This window comes from Cyrtonyx montezumae, unplaced genomic scaffold, assembly GCF_038088225.1.
Source record: "Cyrtonyx montezumae isolate F1298 unplaced genomic scaffold, pur_monq_1.0 scaffold_0, whole genome shotgun sequence".
In the NCBI taxonomy this organism is placed as follows: domain Eukaryota; kingdom Metazoa; phylum Chordata; class Aves; order Galliformes; family Odontophoridae; genus Cyrtonyx; species Cyrtonyx montezumae.
Genome location: NW_027071824.1, coordinates 51,052,131 through 51,076,971, shown reverse-complemented (window position 1 = coordinate 51,076,971; position 24,841 = coordinate 51,052,131). Strand labels below are relative to the sequence as shown.

The 24,841-nt window shown below is 36.6% G+C and overlaps 1 protein-coding gene across 1 annotated transcript in view; it reads right to left on the bottom strand.

Moving 5' to 3' along the window:
• Positions 1 to 24,841, bottom strand: part of REV3L (REV3 like, DNA directed polymerase zeta catalytic subunit) — a 111,027-nt gene that overhangs the window by 20,214 nt on the left and 65,972 nt on the right. The window contains exons 12-19 of the mRNA XM_065735017.1: positions 22,447 to 22,586; positions 15,291 to 19,485; positions 13,933 to 14,915; positions 13,279 to 13,361; positions 12,076 to 12,201; positions 10,463 to 10,655; positions 7,986 to 8,097; positions 713 to 828 (exon numbers count right to left, since the gene is read on the bottom strand). Coding sequence (XP_065591089.1) covers positions 713 to 828; positions 7,986 to 8,097; positions 10,463 to 10,655; positions 12,076 to 12,201; positions 13,279 to 13,361; positions 13,933 to 14,915; positions 15,291 to 19,485; positions 22,447 to 22,586 — 5,948 coding nt within the window. The remainder of the gene's footprint in view (positions 1 to 712; positions 829 to 7,985; positions 8,098 to 10,462; positions 10,656 to 12,075; positions 12,202 to 13,278; positions 13,362 to 13,932; positions 14,916 to 15,290; positions 19,486 to 22,446; positions 22,587 to 24,841) is intronic.

Genomic DNA, 24,841 nt, shown 5'->3' with positions numbered 1-24,841 from the left:
GTTCTCAAGAAAGGAAACAGATCAACACAAACAGATCTTTTTCTGAATGCTGGAAGAAGGCATCAGCAGGTAGGACAGTAATGTTTCCCCACAGTATTTGAATGGCCATTAAAAGCAAGGGTTTTAACACAAACCAGGAGCATCTTTAATGTCACTGTACTCTTGTCAGAGAATTTGCCTGTACGATTATGGCAGTTACCAGGAATGGCGTATACATACAACTGAAGCCATGGAGAAGAGTAGTAGCAGGAACACCACCAGGATTTGAAAAATTTCTGTAATTTATTTGTGTTATGGAATTATATTATTAGAATTGACACCAAAAAGTATACAATGCACAAAAAAAGAGACCGGTTTTCAGTGATGAGCTGAGAAGTTTCAGCACCTTTGTACTCTAGGCTTTCTACTTTGGAATGCAGCAGAATATGCAAAATGGGATCCTGTCAAGAAAAGGCACAGAACTATTCAAAAAAGAGTTTAGATTCATGCATATGGGACATACCCAAAAGTGGAATACACAAGACATTTCAAGATTCAACAAATACTGAAAATCCCTATCTCACTGGTATTTATTATTTTGCAATTATACTTACAACACAACAGCAACAACATAAAAGAGGCCTATATGAAAAATTACTCTGCAGTTTTTATTTATAGATTTCAACTTTTTTTTTCTGTTGTAACTGAATGGAAACCTTAGACGGTAACTTACCTGGCACACGAGAAATCATCTGGCATAAATCAACATTTAATGCAGCAGCCCTCTGTAAGAGATAACCCCAGGAATGCATCTGGACTTCATAGCCTAACAAAATGTCTGGGTCATATCTAGAGAGGGGGGGAAAAAAGAAAACGAGCTTCATATTATTTAAGAAAATACTTTCCATGAGCAGAGTATAAACAGGATTTTCATTCTAATTATGGTAAAAAAAGGAATTTTGTAACAAAACTGAAAAAAAAAATAGAATAAATATTTTCATAGGAAAAGCAATTTTTTTTATACATACCTATGTTGTTCTAACCTTTACAGTAAAGAACAAAATTGAAGTATAGTAAGAGTTTTGTATCAAGTATGACTACAAGCTCACTACCTGCAGAAGACAGGCACTAACAAACACAGCCAATTCCTCAACATTTGCTGTACTGATTTTCTTTATGAAATAGAATAGAAATAGAATAGAATTTGCTACTAGGCTAATCTTTTTATTTTTTTATCCTTTAAGTATCAGTGTGTCTTGCATACTGCAGTGAATTGTAGTATTGTATAATAATCAAAGGACACCTCTGGTCCTAAGTGATGGCTCTTCATGGGAAAAATTAAAAGCGACAATTGAATGAATTGTCAAAATGGCAACATGGAGAAAAGCGATCTCAGATGCCAGATCTATTTAAATACCTCTGACTTTAAGATAACATTTTTCTTTCTATAAAATACACACGAAATACTGATTTTATGCTGTACCTCATGCCAGGTAGAAATTTTGACTGGCTCATGTATGAAAGAAAGAAAAGAGAGTTAATTTATGACACAATAGCTGCCCAGCTTCCAAATTAGGTCCCATAGAAGATCTGACTAAACAGGACAACTAGCAAGGTGGCTTCAAAGCTAAAGTGCAGGCAGGACTTGGCTCAGTGGAGCATGTATCACCTACCTTTTTAAGTACAAAGAGGCACTATTAAAAATGGAAGTCATTATTTGAGCAGCTAGTCACTTGCAGAAGAGCTAAAGAATGACCTTGAGCTGGACAGAAAAAGACCAGCCAAAGAAATTTCTGCTATTTTTATAGCAAAAACAAAAACAAAAAAAAGTTGCTTCTTTCAATGCAGCTCAGTTGTGGGGTTCTGAATCCCAGATGGCATGATTCAACACAGCTAAACAATGATAAAGAAGGCAGAGGACTTGACAGTAACCTGAGGGTCCTGTACCACAGTCTATATTCGGCCTCACAGCAGGATGCAGACTTGCAGACCTTAGAGGTTGTGAGAGAAGTATCACAGAACAGTTTGAGTTGGAAGGGAACTCAAAGATCATCTAGTTATAACCCTCCTGCCATGAGCAGAGCTGCCAATCAATAGATCAGGCTGTCCAGGGTCTCATCCAACCTGGCCTTGAACACCTCCAGGGATGGGGAATCCACAGCTTCACTGAGCAGTGCCTCATCACCCTCTGAGTAAAAAAAATTCCTAATATCTAATCCAAAACTCCCCTTTTTCTATCATATAGGCAGGGTTCCTGGCTTTTTGCATCCTTAAACACATAATAAACGCCTTCATTGGCCAAATGCTCGATATAGGAGAATACCCTTTCCTCAAATTTGAAGTTAAAGTTATATTACAGTCATGACAATTGAACTTTCAGATTTTCATTTAATGTAATTATATCTACCTTGCTTGTATGTCTCAGCCAAAGTTTCACGACAACTCACTTTAAGGTATGCAAATACTGTGACTATGTACACTAAATTTTTGTGAAAAATGAAGTATCTAGATCTTCTTATTCAGCATGAGCATCTCTTTATGACAATTAGGGCTTTTTTATTACCTAGCTAAAGCTGCAAACCCCTTTTTACACCTATTTCCACCTGTGTTGGAATGGCTTTGATACAAGTTTTGATTTCTAGTGCTCTGGAGATCTGAAAAGAAGCATTTTGTATTTGGGGGATATTGTGTTATTTGCTGTTAATATCAATCGATTTTTTTTGTTGTTTCTGGATAAAATAAATACATCTGTAGTCAAAGAAATACAAACACTCACTTTTCAATTCCATTCTAACTGTACTCAGTGGTGCAAAACCAAAGCTACTAGAACATTTTATGGTCAAACAAATGAAACTACCCTGCAGCTCCTTTCAGCAGCAGAATCACAGCATCAGAAAGTTATCACCTCTTGCACACCAGAATCACACAATGATTGTGAACTGAGGTTCCAAAACTATTAACAGTCTCCATTTAAGCTTTCAAACTAAAAGGAATTACGTAATGTTCTATACAGATATACAACAGACATAAACTTTTACATTTACACATTAAATCTTGCAGCTACACTATCCAGGTATCAGCATATCACAATATGCTGTTTATTACTTAAAATGAAGGAAAGCCTTACAGAAGCCTTACATTTACATTCATATTTGAAAACTGGTTTCACATTGTTCAAAATGGAAAATACTTGTAGATTTTAGGCAGAGCAAGAAGTTATCCAGCCAGGCTCTATGACAATGAGAAACTGCTTGAGTGAAGAACTGCTTATGTGGTACAAAAAACATTATTCATTATGTCACGAGTAGCTTGTTCTTTTACACTAGTTCTGAACAGAAATCAACATTCTGTTAGTAAGTAGCAAGTCACTGTAACTACACTAGCAGCTGCCATCTGGAATGACTGTAGGTTGTTTTGTGTTTTTCCTGGCAGGAATAGTGCATTACCTCCCTCGCTTTCTACTAAGGAGAGGACAAGTTTTTATCTTTCAGCCTCCCTTATCGCAGTTCTTACAGTATACTCTCCAACTGGTCTTCATCAGCAGTTTAAGCTGTCTTATTAAAGAAATCACAACAAGACCAGCTTTTACACCTGCAAGAAACTACTGTGTTGTAGCACTGATTTTTGAAAGCTGCTGGCTAGGAGTAACATGACAGGAACAAGAGGTAAGCCTGCCAACATAGTACTCTTTTGTTAAAAGGATGGGCACTGATACTGCTTTGCATGCTGTTGCCAGTCTCTCCGTAAAGATGAAAAGCAGCATTTATACTGGCAGGATTTAAACATGACAGCATTAGCATTCAACTCATACATGCTGCAGAGAGAAGAAATAAGATTATTTTCCTTTCTAGCTAAGTTATGTGTGCTGTTATGCCATCTCTTCCACTTTCCCATCTGATAATTTCATGAATGAATTCTAAAGCTCTCAATTATGCCTTCCCTTCTATTATGAGTCTGCTTTTCCTGACTGTTATTTTTCTTCCAGCTAAAATTGAGAGAAAAAGAGGGAAAGAAAATTAGGCCAGACCTACAATACAGACAAAAGCAGAATAACTGGTGACTCAAACACATAAGTGAAATCTCTGAAAGCATTTTTCCAGTTTGCTTTGGACAATAAAAATCCATGAAGTTGATAAAGGACATTAAGCAGAAATGTCTACGGGAATATTCCACAGAAGATGGTACTAGCCTGGGAAGAGAAGGTTAGATTAACACATCTCTATTTTATACTGAAAATGCTGCTAGAGCATTTACAGATGAATAAACATAATGCATTGCAATTAATTCAAAATTTTAATTTGCACCATGTTTTATAAGATAAACACTATACAAAACATTTAAACACTAAGCAATAACAGCTAATTAAATTATGAATGATTTATCCCCAATATCTTTAAGGAAATCTTTCGTTGTTAAGCAGAAACTACTTCCATGGGAACAAAGTACAACACGTAGCTAGTGAGTGTCAAGTAACAGTGAATCTTCTACTTTTTTTTCAGGCCCATTGTGTTTCCAAATTCTCTGCTATGTCACAGAGATGGGGACTGTGCATTCCCACATAAGTTCCCCAAATATTGCTCCTCTCATGCTTTCAGGATCAGCCCTTTTCTGCTATCTTGCGGTATTTGCGCTTACAGAAAAGAGGCATAATTTACATTAAAACTGAAAGAGAGGCCAAGACATTTAATTTCTCTTTCATGGGAATCCACTGCTCCATCAGGCTTGGATATCTGTAGTATTCCTGCCTTTTTTTTTTCTTTTTAACCATTTCTCCTCCTCCAACAGCCAGCTTTTCTGTGTTCTGTACTGACTGGTTTATGGAGCTATATGAATGTGTTTACCCGTTTTTCTGCCTTTAGGTTAAGAAGAAAAGGTGATTTTGTTTTACTTTTTTGCAAGCAGACAGATTCTTCTTCTTTTTTTTTTTTTTTTCCAACTCACTGCAGCTGATACCTTCTGATAAAGAGCTACTGAAGAAGACTGTTCAGGTAGCATCATGAACATCATTAGCACAGCAGTGGAGATACAGGCTCCACATCAAGACAAAAACTGTACTTCCCTTATGAGAACTCCAAAGAGCCTCAGTGGCTCCCAAGGATGGGCAGGATGTCACTTTTCAGCTGCTTTATGCCAGTTTTGAGTTCAAGACCTACTTTCTAGTTTACAACCAGAGGACAGCTTACCAAAGGGAAATCTTATGTAGGTAAAACTTCCTCTCAAAATGCCCCAAATTAATAAGACAACATCTATTCATTTAATAGAAGAGCTGTTATGCTGATATTTATTTTACCTAGGTATTTGCTTTGTCTTGTTGGAAAAATGCTTATCTTGCTGTACTCATTCAGACCTAGCAAACACTTTTACAACAAAAGTGTAACTCAATCAAACTTCAGCTAACCAATTCCATTCAACTTTCTGGAGCAATATTCATCTTCAAAGAACATGCAGAACAGTAATTCAGCTATAAAAAGACTTGGTAGGCTCTCCTCACTGACAAATGGCTATTTGTACAGCCCAGGAATAAAAACATTTCAAGCATTAAAGCCTCACTGATCTATCAGCTCTACTTTGTTTCTACTTTCTACATTTCTGTCTCTCAGTATCGACCAAAACACTGTAAAGACTGAGTAGGTACTGTGTCATTTGTTTGAGGACAGAAAACACTTGTAGATTTCTAATGGAAAGAGAGTAGAGAATGCTGAGCTAAGTGGCAAAGTGATTACTTGCTCAGTCACATAAAGTGACACATTTCCCAGAATCATCTTCTCCTCTCATTAGTGCGCTGAAATAGTGCTCAAGAATTCTCTAACATGCTCAATCGATATTTACATCTATTCACAAAAAGTGACTGGATCAAATACTTCTTACATTCAATAACCAGAACAGAAAGAGAGAAGGGAAGAGAAAAAAGAAAAAGAAAGGAGAAAAGGGAAAAGGGAAAAATGAAAAGTGGAGCCTAAACAGATACACGAGAGATTGGAAATTGAAACAAATGAGTATGTTCCACAACATCACATAAATGAAATAAGAGCAAGAATTAGGCCAGATGATGAGAGAATGACTAGAAACAGGAACAAGAATTCTTCAACTGCACTGTGTAAGACAACTCCTCTTCCATAGGTGATGTGTTCAGGATAATAGCAAGCTGGTAAGGTCTGTTTCTGGTGTTGCCAATCAAGATCAAATAGATATTCTGTCATTCACTCCAGCCTGATGCATCCAAAAGCCCCAGGTGGAAATTCTTTTTGAACATGGCCTAACCATTTGTTTTTTCCATCTACTGTTGACCAGAACAACTAGAGTACTTGTCTGTGCTGGAAGAAATAACTTCAAAACAGCAACAGAAGGTTATTTTAGAAATAATTTCCAATGCTAAAAATTTTCATTAAAGCCATTTACTTGTTCATTTGCTATTGAGGAAGATTTTGCAGTCCACTACTTTTTAACCAGGAAGTTTTACAATACTTCTTCCTCCAGTTAAAGCTGCTCTGAGTCTCAACTCTTACTTTGTACCTAAGAAACATAAAACATTTACTTTAGCAATTTTTTGTCTTCTCTTTGGCTTATGCTACAGAAAATAAGAAGGAAAAAGAGCTTCAATCTGTAGATGTAGTCAAAGTTTTAAAATAGTATTAGTAGAAAATTCAGTAGAAGTCTGACTCTCTAGTTTACATTGCATCGAGAGAAGAGTGAAGCAGACAAGAAGAATTATGTAAGATAGCAGTCTCCCTCTCCAAAAATGGATCAAATCTTTTATATCCTGGGAATACAAGTAAACTAAATCAATATTTGAAGATGTTGAGTCAAAAAAGCATGCTAGCACATGTAGAAAGAGAATGAGAACATCTCTTAAGAAGAGCTTTGTCAGTCAGCAGCTTGATAAATTCCATCTTGGAGTACTACAAAAATCAAGTAATGTCTTCAATATGTACATCTGTAGACTTCTGTTCTTCAGTGATAAATATACACCCTAACTGCTGCATTCTCTCTCCCATGCTCACTCTTAAAATTTCCCCACAACTGACGGAGGGTTTTTGATTTATTGGCAGCTTCTCATTCTTATTATTATTCCTAAGTTTGATGGAGCACTAGATTTCCAAGAAAGAGAAAAATAAAAATTTCCTTACCTGAATTTTGTCTTCTCTGAACAAGGATCTGCTGCTCTGTCAGGACCCACCCTGTGTTGGTTGCATTCAGCAACTCTTTTTGTACTCTGGCTTCACGGGGTTGGTCAATGTCTTTCTCATCAGAGGTTTTCTGGTTGGAGAGAGAAAGAATGGCAAATGTACTCTGCCTAGTACACATGTTTTTCTTGCGTCTGTACTCCAGCAGGGTGACTCACAGTTTAAATCTGTTTGTTTTTCCTTGTAATTTTATGGCTTTACACCTCTGTCAGTAGAGGAAATGCCTGCAGTTTCACTTGCTGAGGGCTACAAAACAGGCCTCCCAGTCTTGGTGGAGAGAAGGAAAGTCAGTAGTTTTCCAAGTCTGATTGAGCAGGGGATTTTCATTCAGAGAAGACAAAACTAATGTAGACACCTAATTTTCAGCTACTGGTTACTGTGATTTGTCCACAGTATGTTTCAGTATCATGTAGCCTTGCCTTAGACACCCTAAAATAATTCTTCCTGTCTAAGGGTTTTCTATAGCTCTCAGCACCATTAATATCTCCTGAGAGTTTGACAGAGAGACATGTAATGAACGCTGGGATTAATACAGGAAAGGTTGTTTGTTAAAGAAGATTACCAATATGGCAGATCAGTTTCAAGACTGTAATTCAGCTGCTTAAGAGGATCTGAATGTGCTTGCTGTCAGAGAAAAGGAAAAGTAAAAAAAGTATTTTTATTCAAAAGACCACCATGCTTGTCCACTCTAGAAATAAGCCTTTGAGGGAAACAACAACAACAACAACAACAATCAGTATTTGAGAGACTGGCAAGGGCTGAAGGAACTATATCTGCTGTACCAAGCCTGAAAAATAAAAGCAGAACGTACAGATATGCTACCTTTTTACAATATTCACTACTTCCTGGAAAAGAGTTCTTTCATCAGTAGCGTAACTGACTTCTAGTCCTGTAATTCCAGATCTTGTGAGCAAGGGTGCTTGGTCTCTGCTCCCTAGAAAATAAGTAAAACAAATCATTACATTTTAGAAGGAATTCCATCACTTCAGTCAACAGAATATAGAATGAAATACGGAACAAAACTTTGAACAGAAGGAAAAAAAAGAATACATTCTCTATTTACCTTTAACATAATTTATTTCACAGACTTATTCTGTTCCTCTTGGGTGGAAAATTTTGTTCTTTTCAGTTGGTAAAATTATATTACAGTAATAATCTTACACATAAATTCTTCCATATAATTGAATTTGATTCAAAATAGAAATGTCACCATTTTACATATACAAGAGTTCAGCCACTGGAGAATTATTTTTTTAGTAGGAAACATTAAAGGACTATATGACAACTCACACAATATGTATCATATGCTATGTATTTTAATTGCCAGCTTAGCATAGTGCTTTGCAAAACGCTTTGAAGAATGAAAATGCTATGTAACAGTACAGTTTTGCTTTTTAAACTTCTTGAAAGTACATTTCTTAAAAACTCTGCTAAGTCACTAACAGAAATTAAATATCACCAGCAACTTTGCTCACAGTGCAAATTAAGAGTGTCTGCATTGGCAACGTGTGTATAACAGCTAAATTCTTAGGCACGCAGGACCTGATAAAGCATAATATGCAACGCATACACTGTATTTTCATTTTCTCTATACAATAGATTGTAATATCTGATTAAGGCAACAATCTGGAGTTTTTAAAAAGCACTCGGCTTTGACACATTCTTATAATCCTGATAATTAAAGAAGTACGTTTTCAGAAACAAACGTTAAAATGAGAACTGTAATTTGCAAAGCAATAATAATAATACAAAAAGGGGAAAAAAAGTGTATCAATATTGAGTCACTCTACTCAAGAAGTTCTATCCAAGAAAATACTGACAGCTAACACCACTTAAAGCAAGAAATGTCACATTAACATTTAAACATCATTTCATTCCACTTCACTAACAAAAACAGATCAGAACCTTTCTTCAAAATATTATTGGATGTCTTTACAGAAAGCCTTTTCTTGATAATTTAGCAGAGTGGCATGCACCTAGGGACCCATAGTTTTCTATACTGTGACAAATCTCTCTTAGTAAGTTTATGGAGATAATTTTCCTAAAGATAGTAACAAGCATACATACCAGAATAAACTTCACTGAGAATAGTAAGGACTTAGCATAACATGGTAAAATATCCACAATACTTTGAAAAATAAACTGGTAAAAGGAGCTGTTGCCTTATTGCTGATTTATTTTTGGTAGGCTTTTGTCCAGACTTTTTAATTTTAGACAGTATTTTGTGGTTTAATACTCTTTACAATGCCAAAGAAACCCTAAAAGAAAGGACTTTTTTTTTGTATTTTTTACTAGCCTAAACCAGTGGTACTCAACCTTTAACAGCTGGAGAGCCACTTCTTTCTTTACTAAATGGAGTTGTAGAGCACCATAAAAATCAAGTATCAACAGTGTGATTCAATTTTTTTTTTTTTTTATCATGACACTTCAATGTGTGAGGATGCTGCCTCATCATCATCACATATTGATACATCACGACATGACATATCAGCATCCTCTCTCCCAGCAGCATTCTGTCTTCAACCCCTTCTGGCTGCTAGGAGGAAGTGGGGTGGAGGGGCGGAAGGGGCAAAAGGGCAAGTTTTTCCCCATTCTGTCCCACAGCTGCTGGGTGGGAGGTGATCTCTACTCTTACCTGTGGGGGGATCCCAGCAGCTCCTTTTCTTTCCCCCTATGGGAGGGGAAACTTCAGCGACTCCCACACTGCTGGTCCATTTGCTCAGTGCTCCCCGCGCTGCCTGTTAGAGTGGAGCGCCGATCAGACGCCTACATTGCGAGAGCCGCCTGTAGGGCCATGAAGAGCCACATCCGGCTCTAGAGCCACAGGTTGAGTATCACTGGTCTAAACAAAGCCAAAAAGGTACAATAGAATAAGGGCCCCTGTTTAGATCCTGAAAGGATCAGATAAAACCACAAAAATAACCCTTAAGTAAAATATAAAACATACTGTCTTGCTTTTAACATTTTCTACTTGTAGCTATCCAGCAACTTGAGTAGGAAACTAAAGGCAGGTTTTCCTCTTTATACTTTCAGAACACTGCAGGAGCTTGTCCACAAGCATGCAGACAGTTATTTTGAACATTTGTATATTATTTCTGATTTATAGCCCATGCAATGGTTCTTCAGAAGATATAAACAGGAAAACTCTATGTTCAATATGGCCATTCATCCAACAGTCAACAAGACAAAATTAAATGAGCTAAACAGCAATATAGATACTCTATTTTGCCTGCTACTGTTTGATTATTATGAAATAAGTATTCTTGTAAAGTATGTTAAAAAAAAAAAGAAATAAGAACCTTGGCTGGAGAGTGTCCTGTCACTATCAATCACTATAGCGCCAGTGATTTCTTTTTTATCAGTATTTGGAAGTGCTGTGTCTGATGAGATGCAATAGAATAAAGCACAGATCGGATCAAACTCTGGGTCTGGTTCCAAATCTCGTCTGGTTCGAGCATGTAACTCCATACTGATGAGGGTAAGGTGTTGGACCTACCAACAAATAAATACAAAAAATTAGTATGTTTTGGACCTTTCTTAAAATAGATAGAGAAAGAAATAAAAAAAGAAAAGGATAATTTATTAATGCAAAGGAGCTAATGTAGACACTTATGTGGTCATTCTAAGTAAGAGGTCATATTTGAAAATAATCAGAAGTGATTAAATGGGCATCTCTGAATCTCTTTTTTTTTTTTTTTTGCTAATAACATCTTACAAATAAATTAACCATTTAAAGCACTTTTATACTCAAATATTAAAATTCAATATATGTTTCTGAGTACCATTTTCTTCTCTCCAAAGCAAATACAAACTAGCAGAAACGCTCAACTTCAGCAATTATTACATTCCTACAGTACTTTCAAACAGCTTTGAATTGAGCTGAATTCAGTTTCCAAACTCATCAGAGACAACCACTACTATTGATCTTTATTTTCCTTTTCCTCCCTTGCCCAAGACTTGTAAACAGTCATAAAAAATACTTATTTTTCCCTTCACTTGCATTAATGAAATTCCACATTGTGTTGCTTTACCTCTGTGTAAAATAGTTTGCATTATGAAACACAACAGTATTTAATACTACCTTGTTTCTGTGCTGTCTTGCCTAATGTAGCTGATAAACTAGACTAACAAGTGAACTGGAGAAATTACAGGGGAAAAGTAAGCAAGCTGCCCTGAGGGCTCTAGATTTGTTCACCCATCAATGAAACAGAATTGTACAATCAAGCCGCATCTCCATTTCCTGTAATATCATTAGTTTCTTGCTTTTTCTCCTATGTTATCTATTTAGCACATAAAACTAACTCCTGAGCTTGTCTGTAAGCTGGTTGACAGCTAACTCCTAGCTATGGGAGTAGTGGCTAATAGCAAGCAAATATGTGCCAGCCAGCCTCCAAACATAGTAGTACTGTATTTACATTGCATCCCCTTCTCCAGCACTAATTTTCTTCTCTTTTCTCAGACCACCCACTGATACACATGAAATGCATAAGAAACACTACTTAAGATACCTACCACCCTGATAAATGCAGCAGAAATTGGCTAACAGATTCAGAACTTACCATGCACGGCCTCAGAGAGGCCTTCACTAACATTCAGTCTGAAGCCCCCTTTCATGAGGAAATGACCAGTGAAAGTTACAATTAACTAGTTTTGCCAGAAATATTTTTATACAAAACCCTACTATTTCTCCCTCCTGATCCTGAAATTTAGTATTGTATCCTCACACCCCTTTATCAAATAAGGGCAACTGAAGACCAAGCTGAAGTCATACAGCAATTACAGTTGCACACAGCACACTCTGACTAATCTTAAGTCACGCAGGGATCAAGAAGGAAAGGTTTTTAAATACTGCCATTATGAAACTAGTTTGATGAACTATCACTTTATAAAATCACATATAACAATAAATTACCTCATGTAAAGATTTCGCTTCTTGCAGGTTTTGAACACTGACTTTAAAACCGTAAGTGTTATTTAAAGATGGTCCTTCAATCTGAGAAGTCTCTCTCTTTGGAGCACCAAGGGCAGCAAACTGATTCTGTTGAACAATAACAAAAAAAAAACAAACAAACAAAAAAAAAAAATTCCCATATAAATATTGAAAAAACTAGAGGTAGCTAAATTTATATACAGTGGTGCCAAAATTAAATAAAAATTTATCAACAAAAGTGCAAGTGCTACAGTACAATTACTAAATGTAAGCTTTTACTATCCTGTTCTTTTTTCATCAGGAAAACAACAAGTGGAATAATATTAATGAAACCTCATAGTAAAGCAAAAGGCAATTTGAAATGTCTTTAAAAAAAATAATCAAAGGCTGAAGACAGGGAAACCAACAAGTCCCTGTTTGCTCTTGACCAACAACTCATTAGAATACCCTGTACTGCTCACCACTTTGTAAAGGCACTAAATCAAGAGTACACTTACCCACCTGAACTGGGGGAATACCAGTATGTTAAGAACAAAGAAGACTACTGAGTCAGATCCATGATGCACCTATTCAATTGTTCTGTTTCCAATAGGGGAACAGAAATACACTTTATAGAAAACATGTGAGTGATCAATTCACACAATTTCCTTTCTACTCTCTCAGCACACTAGTGCCGTTTACAGACAATTTATGTTTCCAACAATGCCTAAGACATCGTCTGAAAACTAAAATATACACATGGAGACACATAAATATATGTTTATATATACACAGAAGGAAAATAGCAACAGAACTTAAAAAGTATGCTGTAACCTAAACAGCAACACAACATTCATAGCTGGTGTCTCTTACTGATTCATTAGAGTTTCACCATCCTAAAATAGAGAACACACTCAAAATCCAAGTTTTTTTTTTCCTGCAAGTTAAACTGATTTCTCCTTCCTAACTTTGAGTGAATACTGACTTTGCAGCAATAACATTCTACCATTTTAAATATATTTTTCAGATCTTAATAGCAAAAGAAAAAATAAAAACAACAATACAGAATAAATTCTAAAAACTAAATTCCAAAAGAAAGCATGTGTTAGAGCTGTCTGCTTAAGAGGAAGACTGTAAGTGAGAAAGAGAATGGAAATGTAAGTGTAGAGTAATAAAAGTATACCTACACATAAAATCTTTATTTACCTTCATTTGTGTGGTTAGAAGTACTCTTCGAAGACCATCAGTATTACTTCCTCTCCTATGACAGAGTTTCTGGGTTTTTGGTTCTATAAACATATGGGAGCAAAAGACTGCTTAACCTCATTAATATTGTCCGAACATTAAGCAATATGCTGGAAAATTTGCTTTAACATTATCAACAAATATTTGTATACAAACAAAATTAACATTATTCTCTCTCCAATCCAAGGCAGAACTACTGCGATTTGATATTTGTGGACATTTAGAAATGCAGAGTACAAGGCCAATAACACACCAAAAATTATATCGTTATACTGAGTACTGCAAAGTTACTTACATTCCACTATGATTGGAATACAATTCACTAATGGTAATATAACCAACAAGATTTTAAAATTCTCCTTGGAAGTTACATTTCTTTAAGTTTTTAACTAGCACTTCAGAGTTCAGATAACATCAGGAAGCACAAAGGTGTTCCGATTCTCAACTTCAGTCATAATTAGTCAAATTAACAATAATGCGCAGGCCTTTTCCTTTTCAAATATTTTAAATATAATTCTGTGAGGATGTAGGAATTTTGTCAACATGTCAAAAGAAATATAATTTCATATTCAGTAACACTTTTTGTCTATCATTAAGATCACTTAATGGATTTACCTTTAGATAAAGGAGTAAACCCAAGAACTTCATGAATTCCGTCAGGATCTTTTCTCTGTGTGATAGGTGTACTATGTAAGCAAATGGCTTCAGGATTTCCAGGATCTACACTAAGTAGAAGTGGAGATGTGTCAAAAGTCATCTTAATGTCCCCTTGGGTGGATGGAGAATTTTGTGCACTTCCAACAGGTGCTACATCATTTTCTTCTACAGAAGACAAAATAACATCCTGACTTTTCCACTCTGGATCTTCTGAATTGGACTGCTTGGGATCTGGAGATGCTACTTGTTGCCAAGGTGGAAGCACTGGAGAATCTGGTGAACTATAATTGACATAATAGTCTTCTTCCTCCTCTTCCTTATCATGTTCTAGAGCTGAAGCGGTAAGTGTCTTGCTTTCATACGGAATTTCATTTGAATCTATGTCACTTTTAATACTTATAGAAGTTCCTACAGTACTTACAGACTTGTCACAGGTTTCCTTGGCTTGCGCTTTTGTAGGATCTGCCAAAGGAGCAGGAGAATCCTTTGCAGGCACTATAGATCTTCCATCTTCCAGGCTTGCCAAGTTTACATCTTTAACTGCTTTTACTGCTTCTATAGAATTCTCTCCAGACAATACCGTGGAGCTGAAATTCTCAGCTGCTTTTTCTAGCTCAGCAGGATGATTTTTAGGCAATTTCTTGAAATGTTCATACTCTTCTTTGGCATGGAGCCATATCTGAACTTGTTGCTGGCTTGGAGCACATTTGCATGGCATTATAACAATTTTTTTGTCTTTGCTAGTTTTATGGCTATTACTTTCTCTTTTATTAGCAGCAGAGTGACCGTAACGGGGAGGTGATCCTGGTCTAGGACCTTCAGTCATTGCTGAAAACGCAGTCTTCCAGAGTCGTAGCCCTTCTAATGAGAAGTCTCCCTCAAACTCAAGCAGGTCATTTGGAAGCCTAGTTTCTACAGTGAGAAGCCGTCCTCCAATCTCCCTAAAAAGAAAATAGTTTGAATGATTGCTTTGCTCTAAACTGCACTGTAGGCAGTTTTCAAGATTATACGCAAGCAGAGTTGAGCTAACTAGTCTTCTCACAACAAATTCCTGCGGGCAGTATCCAACTTCTACAAAGCAAGCAGGCATACTTTCACTTACTACAGTAATATCAAGCAATAAAAAAAGAAAGCACCATGAATGAAAAAGGGTGTTTGCAAGGAAAACATACTAATATTCAACTACAAATGTACATGTAACAGATGGAATCTTTCATGCAGCTGTGTCACATAACAGCACATAATTGTTTACAGGATTAAATTAAACTTAATATAATTATAAGCATATGTAGACGGAAATGCCTTTAAAACAGTACCTTGGCTTTTCTGGAGCATCAGAAGGATTACTGCAAAATGGTTCCTGATAAACTGTTTCTGTGAGATCGTGATCCAGCAAAGTTGCCATGATTTCTTCGCGACTGGGTGGGGACATGAGCGGCTTAAGAATGTGAGCAGTACGAGGTGTAAAACTTCCATTTTTTGATTGTGAGGGAGAACTGGTGGATCTTGGTGAACTATCTGGAGTTGGAGTCAATGCTTCATTGTTTCTTGAAACATATAATTCTAAATCCTCAGAGGCTGCATCTATAAGTTCACCATCAGGAGATGACAGTACAGATGTAAAAGAGGTATTAACTGAATCAAGTGGTTGACAGGGTTCAAAAGTGGTTTCTTTTCTAATGTGGCTTTGAATCCAGTCTGAGCTGGTTGGCTGAGGAAGGTTAAGAAATCTCTCTTTATTTACTGGGTTTCTAGTCAATTTAAATTTTTCATTTAAGCAGACCTCAGTCTCTTGTGTACAAGAGGTATCAACAGAGTTGGACCTAGAAGTTGAAGGATGAATGTTTTTCCTCCATTGGCTATGGCAGTGGTTCTCATTAGTATCCAGTGAGGTTTTCTCAAAAAGCTCAGGGCTCAGAGAACCAGGTCTTATCCACTTACTTGTGCTTGAAGAATGCTGTTTTTCTTCATCAGTTTTTTGGTCATTACGACATAGAAAATCATTTTCTGTTGTTTGTCCAGAACCAAGATCTTGAACTGCATCACTCAAAAATTTTTGGGGCAAATTTTGATCTGCTGGGACAAACTGGCTTGCAGAGTAAAAACTGCAAAATCCAGTTTGCCCTATAGTATTAATATCAAAGTTGTAATTGTGGTCTGGAGATAAGCTGTCTTCAAGGGAGTAACAGCTTTCAAAACCAGGGTCTGAAAAAAATATAGGGCTGTCATCAGATACAGAATGATCAATGTGACTAGTGACCTGTTGGCTTAAAGATTCCATTTTTGAAACTTTTGGTGTTTTTTCTTTAGGTTTTGTATTCCTAGGAGCACGTGGTTTTCTAGGTGTGGCTGACCGTGACCTTTTAATTGCTTTATTCTGTTCAAGAGGGCATGGGTTGCCTCTGCTCAGCTGCGTTTTAACTGGTAACGCTTCTTGTGTAACATTTGCATTCTGAGCTTTCTGTTGCCTCTTCTGGAGCAACTCTTTCAAAACAGCTAGGCCAGACTGTCCTTCACTGAATGCTGATGGGGCCACTATAGTCCTGTTCTTATACTGGGAAATGGGTTTTGTTTGCATGGTTGGTTCTGACAGAGACTTCTGTTTTACTGTTTCGGGTTTAAAATGTGACATTTCCAAAAGAAATCCTCTCTGTTTTTGATCCCAATTTAGTTGTTTCACTGGACTCTTCAAAGAGGTTATGAAACAGTTCTTAGGCAACTGAAGAGGCCCTGGACTTTCTTCAGATGACTTAACAGAAGAAGGATCAGAATGCTTGGATGCCTCTGGTATACCAAAAACCTGCTGTTGATTATTGTCTTTACAATGCAAATAGTTAGTGGAATGCAACTGATCCATCTTTGTCGTGTCTGAAGACTCATGAGCTTCATTTAATTTCCCAATTGGCGGTAAATACCTGTTTTGCAAATTTTTTATCTCTTCTGCTTTTACAAAGGTCTTATCTTTAGAGATGCGCACATTCTGTGTTACCTGAGTTGAGTGATTAGATGAGTCAAATATGTTTTTAATGAGAGCAGATTCCTTCATTCTAAATACAGCACTTTGAGTCCTGGGCCTTTGAGAGCTCACTTTCAGTACTTCTCTTCCAGATGCCACAGGAGTCGATGTAAGAGACGAATGAGGGTCTTCTCGCAGCGCAGGCAAACTCTGTGCATCTAAAGGCTTATCAACGTCCATCAATGAATGAAAACAGTCTGATGAATTACCTTGTGTATCAGCTGCTGAGGGGAACGGTGTTGATGGCAGATACCCTGCTGTAAAGCCAGGAAGAGGCCCATCTCTCTGATGATGAAGCAGCTGTGAGTTGTAAGACATCTCAGGCAGATCTTGATGTTTCAGCACAAACTTCACTTCTGTGGTAGAGTGATTATTTCCTTTTTCATCTTTAAATACCATGCATTTTCTTGAGGACATTTTTTCTGTTGTTTTCTGTCTTTGTTTAGTTCTAGGTTTCTTCTTTCCATCATCTGCTGTTTTATCACTTTGATTCATCTTTTTCTTTTTCTTGGTAGACACAGTGGGGCTAGCAAATTTCTTTTTACATTTCTTAACCTGAGTTTTTGCTCGACTATTTTTTCCTACATTAGAATTAACAGTCCTGTTGTTGTACATATTAGGACCCCTAAAATGTAAAGCTTCTCTGTCCAGGTTGGTTAAAATTTCTTCTGCTTTTGGATCAGTGGGAGACCAGCAGCGAGGTGGTGATGTGTTTACTGGGCTTGTGCTTCTCTCAGAAAGAAAACCTAATTTAGACATAACATCACTATAGTTATAGTCACAGTCTTCAGCTTCAGCATTATAGGATGGTGAAGGAGGAGAAAGAATTGTGTGAGTCCTTTTCCTGAAAGATAAAGTTCTTCTAATATTATTTTTACTACCTGTTCTTTGCAGTTTTCCAGCTTTTTTCTTGGTTGACTTATGCTTTGCTTTTCTTCTGTGACTTTTCTTTGGCGTTAGTGGATAAATAGGATATTTGGTTGCAGGAGAGTCAGGAACTTTTGGCCAAAAGTCTTTTAAAGGTGCAAGCTTTCTATATAAATTCATCTTTTCTTCTGTGAGTACCACTCTTTCCTCACTAGAATCTACTTTCCCTAGTTTAACAAGCATATTTTTTCTCCCTCTAAATCTATTGATGATAATATATTTAATAATAACAGGTGGCAGCTTTTTAGAAAGTCTTCTACGTTTTCGAGACTTCTGAGACCCATCCAAACTTTCAACACTTTCTATTGGTTGAGGTAGATTAATTTTTGAGTTGTGCGTGACAAAGCTTGATTCACTGTCTTCAGTCTCATAATTTACCTTCCGTTTAGTTCGAAGTGTGTATTTATTCCCACATAATCCAAATGACTGCTCAGTTTCAAGAGATCCATCTCCAATCTGGCAGTCAGTACAATGAGCAGTACTTGTAGGCATTTTGTTTTCAAAAGCCTCAAGAGGAACTTGGACTAAGTCACTAGGTAAAGCACTATCCTTATCAGGAATATTACTACAAGCATTACCTTGTGTATAGCAGCTTTCCTTCACTGATACAACATCACTTACAGTTGCAGGCTCCTGATGACTGATAAAACTGTATTTCTTTTTATTCAGCTTCAACCTGGACTGCTTGTTGCCTTGCTGTAATTTATATGTCACAGGAGCTAACTTTTGTGGTCGGCTAAGACAATTCGAAAGAACAACACTAGGAAAGAACATATAATGTGCTGCTTGTTGACTGAGACTTGGCTTTTCTGCTTTATGCTCCTGAAATTCTTCATACCTAATTTTAAGCTTATTAAGGCCACCTTCATCAGTGTTATTTTCAAGTGAATGTACAACAGTTCGACTACCTCCTGAACAAGACACCAATTCACAATTTTCTGTAACTGTTGCTGGAAAAAAACTATTTATACTCGCACTGCTGGCTTTTTCATTTAGTTCAGAGGATATTTTACCTTTGGAGTGGCCAGAGTGGCTCAAATCGGAAAAGTTGAAAGAGTTTTTATTCAATATGCTGTCTCCAATGTGGCGGCCCACATGCATAAAAGAGACGTCCTTCTCAGTCTTTCTGATGCTAGTATACTTCCTGCTAGGTATCTGTCTGCTCACTGATGAAATATCATCTTCATACTCAAAAATATTATTTTCACACGAAGGAACTGGAAGAGTATCTTTCTTGTTACTCTCTTTATGTGAATTTTCTGCATGGGTACTATTGCTGAATGACGTTGGGTACTTTGCTGTGTAAGTGCTTTCTTTTGTAAGAGAATGAACTGAAAGTTCAGGTCTTGTTTCTGTGTTTGGTTGCGAGAGGTCTTCTACTAAATCTTCGTTATTCAAAACATGGTTAGAAAGGGCACTTGTGTGTTTACACTGAAAAGTAATTTTAGCAGAAGATGGGGGTTCTAGTGTAGCAGCATCTTTGTGAAAGATTGAGGTCTTTACAGACATTTTGCTTGTTGCAATGACGGAGGAGTGAGTTCGAGAACTTTCATTATTCAAAGGATTGTCTGAAATGGAAGACAAGCAATTTTACTCTAGTTTTTCTGTAAAAAAGAATAACTAAGCTATTAACCATTTTAATGATATTTTCATGAAAGCCCTCCCATAAAAGAAACCAAACCAAAACAGTACTCTTCTAACTCACATTCCATTTATGATCACTACTACAGGACCCAAATACATGAGTTGCTTTATCAAAATCATATCATTAATACATGTATGTTTCCAGATATTCTGTCAGTTATTTATGAATTATGGACTTGAATGCATTTCCCAAAGATCTCATGGTAGTTTTCTATAAGAAGGCTTCTGAAATCATTTTCAGAAAGCTAAATGCAAAGAGAATGACTTTTATAAAAGCTTGTCCCTGAGAAGTATGCATGCTTCTTGGTTCTGAAAAAGAAAGTAACGTACTTAAGATGATTTTCTCCACATAGAAAACTAATTCCACAGCAAGCTGAAGTCTTACAACGCTGCAAGGGCTTCGTATCAACCACCCTGTGCAATACGTGCAAGGTAGTTTACTGCACTTTTAAAGCAGAGCAATCCAACACCCATTTAAGTGTCTATGTGAGGCGCTTGCCACGTTTAGTTAGATCATAAATTCACACCCATAGATTAGCATTTCCACAAAGGTCTACAACCAGCATGCTCTGTGGTACCTGTCCTGTGAAGACTCATGGTGTGATAAAATGGAAGAAAGAGATAGTCCTTTGTTACTTTCACCACATTTACTGTTGGATAAGTGTGCGCATACAAGTGGTAAATAACATATTAACAACTACTCTGCAGTAATTGTGTGCTTTTCTTAACTACAGTGAGTGTTAAGAAACTTCAAGGAGTTTATTCCACTTCAGAAGCAGATACTACAGAGCTGGGAGCACACAGCAGTTTGCTCATGTGTCCACACCCCTGGCTGAAATGTTGAAGGGGAACATGAGTTATGAAACGTGCTATATGACTTGAAAGTATGTGCTGCAAACTGCCATACTATGTGGGAGATTCTTTAAGCATTCACCTTTTAAGTCTAAGCCAATTTGAGGATTATCTGAGAATCATAGTGCCTTCATCTTCATGATTTATTTGTAGCTGGGTGAAAAAAAAACCCTCAATCTGCTTCTAATAACATTTTCTAATGCATACATAGTCATTGAGCTGTGAAGATCAGCTGGGAGATGCAGCCTATGATTCTTTGGGAGTAGGAGGAGGCATTCTCACAGAGCATGAGGATGATTAATGGAAAAAAAGAAAATGGGAGTTCAGTGAAATGTCAAGTGAACATTTGGAAGATACCTGACTATTCAGATACAAAAACTCAATAATATTTGTAAGTCAGTCAAATGTTACGGACAGAAAGATTCACGTGTGGATAAGGTGGATAAGCTGTTTTTTGTTGGTTTTTTTTTTTTTAATCAGATGACGTATACTGAGATCTGTTTTGAATATCTCCTGTTTTAAGAAATGTATGCACGGTAGAAGTTATTTCACATTTGATTAAATGAGAACTAATAACCCTATTTTAAGTAGACTTTCTCCATGTGAGTAATTAATATAGTTGAAATATTCTACAATTTAAACAGTTATAAAGATACAGCCTTATTAGTCAGAAGCATCCCTTTTTACAGGAAGATACAAAGTACTGCAAATAAGGAAATTACAATTTGCATCTTGCAAAAAGTCATATGAGTAGTACATCAAGTAATGTATTAACCTTACAATTTATACCCACAACAGCAAAGTATAAAAAAACTACACTTGAAGCAGCAGACATGAAAGAATGGCTCTGGCTGTCTATGTAATAAGACCATATAGCTCATTTTCTTCGATATGGAATTGCTTGTATTAATATATTGAGACATATCTATTTTATATACTGACATACGATGCTTGTTACTTTGTCAAACAGCTACAAGAGATGGTAACAAATACATAACTACACTCCTTACCCTAAGAGCAAATGTAGCAATAGGAAATTAGGTACACATATGAGCACCAACAAGATTTTTACACTACCCCATTTTTACTATGGATTAAGAAAGAGTTTCTGTACAAAAATGATGCTAACCACAATTTAAAATTGAAAAACAATTACAATTTAAAATTGAGAACAATTATGGTTGATTAGACCAAGAGCAAAAATGAACTTAGTACCAAGAGACCTCTGGATACAGACATATTTCCCCTTCCTCCACAAAGGGTTCTGTACATTTTCCATTTTTTGCTCTGAATTTTATAAACATGAAATTCTGCAGCTTGTCTAATAGAACAAATAATAACATTTATGTATTTGCCGAACCTTAAAATGTGCACTCTATTAACCAAGGTTATTTGGAACACAGACGGCAGGCTAAAGAGATAGCAAGACATATCTCTACAGATTAATTTATTTTATTTTTATAGATTTTTGAAAGGCAGTTTCTTCTGCAGCAGTTTTCTACTGCATAATTTTAACTCATGTTATCCCAGAATATGGACACGCAACCTGCTGAATAAAACCGACTCAAAGGCTCTCTGTTTTTTAGTATGGGCGGTGCGTATTTGCAAAGCAGAGTTAACCACCTAAATTTACACAATCTACTATTTACAACAAAATCATAGCAGGATAAATGGTCCCACAGAATCTTTAATTTCAGCACCATATTAGCACAACAAATCGTAACAGAAAAATACCCCTTGCGACAAAGAACTTATCCACAGAACTAATTAAATGATACTACTCTTTTTCGAATCATTAATACAATCGGAAATAAAGATACTGGTAATTCTCTGTGGGTGTTGAGATTAAAATATGGTTGACTTTTAAGGAAGATGTTAAGGGCCTGCTTCTGAAATCCACTGAAAATATTTCCTCCAAGCTAAGACAAGAATCAAAGACATTCAGTATGTCCAAGAATTAGCAAATTGATCTGAAGACAAATTATGATTCAGGTAGCAACTCAACTCCCAAAGCTGTTTTTCTGCTTACTTACCACCATTTTCATCTGCAGTCCCATCTAGCTGAGGTATAGAGAGATTAGTTAGGAGCATATTGCTACCACTCCACTCCATTTCTTCCTCTGAAGATGAGTCCTCTTCTGTTGAACTTCGATGCATATTTTTCCCAGCTGACCTACAGAAAATGAAGGAATCAAATAATGCAAAAAATACCAATAGAAAATAGGTTAATATCTTTAGTCATATAAGGCTAAAAGTCTGTGAAACTTTGGTGAGCAAAGTGAAATAAAATGTGTGTTACACTTCTTACTAGGAAAATCAGAATATCGTTATTACATTAACAAGTAAGAAAAGTAGTCAAACATCTAACATCTGTTAAAAGAAGAAAAGCAGGATCCACTAGTTTAAGAAGTTAGAAAAGGGAATTAGATACTTAATTTTCATTAAGGTTGGAAAAGACCAACTATACAACATACTTTTAGTTTATCTGTTAAGATAACAATGGGGGACAACCACGGGGGGACAAAGGAGAACCTGAGTGTACAGCATACCTCCCTAGCTAACTGCACCCTGGACTGTGACTGCATGACTGTTGCTGTGAGGTTGCATGTGGAGAACTGTGCTCAGTCACTACATGGACAACACCTATAAAACTGGAGCAAATCCAGCTGCGGGTCACCAAGGTGACTTGGGGTGGGAGCACACGATAACCAAATGCTGCTCTAAAAAATAATGTCTCCTATTTTATTATGTTGGCCCACAACATCAGAGGCAGATGCTGGTGGCATGGGAGTGCAGGTTAAACCTTCCCAGCAATATTCCATTACATTTTGTTGCTGTGTGACAGACGGCATCAAAGAGGCAGTCTGTCAGAACGGCATCTGAAACAGAAGTGTGTATGAAGCAAAGGTGTGTAATTGAATTCCTCCACATGGAAAATTTGCACCTACTGATATTCATCGATGTTTGTTGAGCATTTATAGAGACCAAACAGTGGATATGAGTATAGTGAAGCACTGGGTGGTATGTTTCAACAGTTGTACTGTCATAGCAGCTGTGAAACGGTGGGCCACTTCCGATAGTGTATATTTTAAACAGCGTGGTATGCAGGTTCTTGTACATCACTAGCAAAAATTCATAGCTAACGGAGGTGACTATGTTGAAAAATAGTGTTTTGTAACTGAGAATTTGCTCTATAGTCATGCAGATCATACATAGTGATATTGTATCGTATGCAGTGATCACTGTAGAGCAAATTCTATTAGTGTTGTTGTGATCTTTGAAGCTGTTGTAGTTTCCATGTGAATAAATAGGAGGTTTTACCTACAGATAAAGAAGGGGGAGGGATAAGGGATCAGGATTTGTTCAGCCTTGAGAAAAAACTGCGATCTTGTTGCACTCATTATATGAAGAAGAAATCAGGTTCAGACTCTGTCATGGTATAAAAGAGGGAAATGGACACAGGGTTGCCTCAGGAAATGTATATAAGGGAAGCACTCGTGACCACAAGGGTATTCAAATACTGCAACATGTTGTCCATAAAGGGTAAGCAATTTCTGTTCTTAAAAATACTTCTAACTTTTCCAGCACATTAACTCATCCTAGGCAACTGATCCAGTCCAAGCAGTTTTGATCAGGGCTCTGGACTAGACAACATTTAAATGTTTCTTCCACCCTTGATTATGCTATAATTCTGTGCACAAAGCAAGTCTTTGTCAACATCAGTAAACCAAAGTCAGGCTCGAAATGACTTCTGCAAAGAATAACTTGAATCACTTTACATCCAAGTAGAGCATTTAGTTTCCTGGAAATTTTGTCTGACACAGCATCATACTGCTATATGGCTCTTCAAGAACCAGTTCATTCCTCCAAGTCTGATGAGTTTTAAGTTGGATTCTTTATTGCATAAAAGCAGTTAATTGCTTCAGGATCCTACTTGACCTCAGAAATTGTATTATTAGACCTATACAGAACCGTGCCCAAGCTAATAAATGCTGCAAGATATAGGCTAGTTTTACACCGTAACTGACAAAAAAATTAATGCTAAAACACTTTAGATGGAAAGTCCAACTTTAAGACTACTGTGACAAAATAAAAATAAAAACAAAATCAAAGGTCAAAGAAAAGTGAAATGAAGTATCTCTAGAACTAGGAAACTAATGATCTAAATTCTTATTCCGTTACAACTTTTCTGCATTCCTTTACAAGAGAAAAGATTAAATATTTCTATGCCTCTCTTGCTCTCTGAATTACAGTATAATTATAATTTCTGGTGTTAAAAAAAATCAAAATGTTTTATTTGTTAAGTTCCCCTTCTCTCAAATAGTTATAAATACCAGAAGGTCCGCCCAAAAAGCAAGGGTGAAATAAAAGTGGTAACTTCTTGCAAAACCCATCAGTGCAGACTGTACAAAAAGTCATTACAACCTG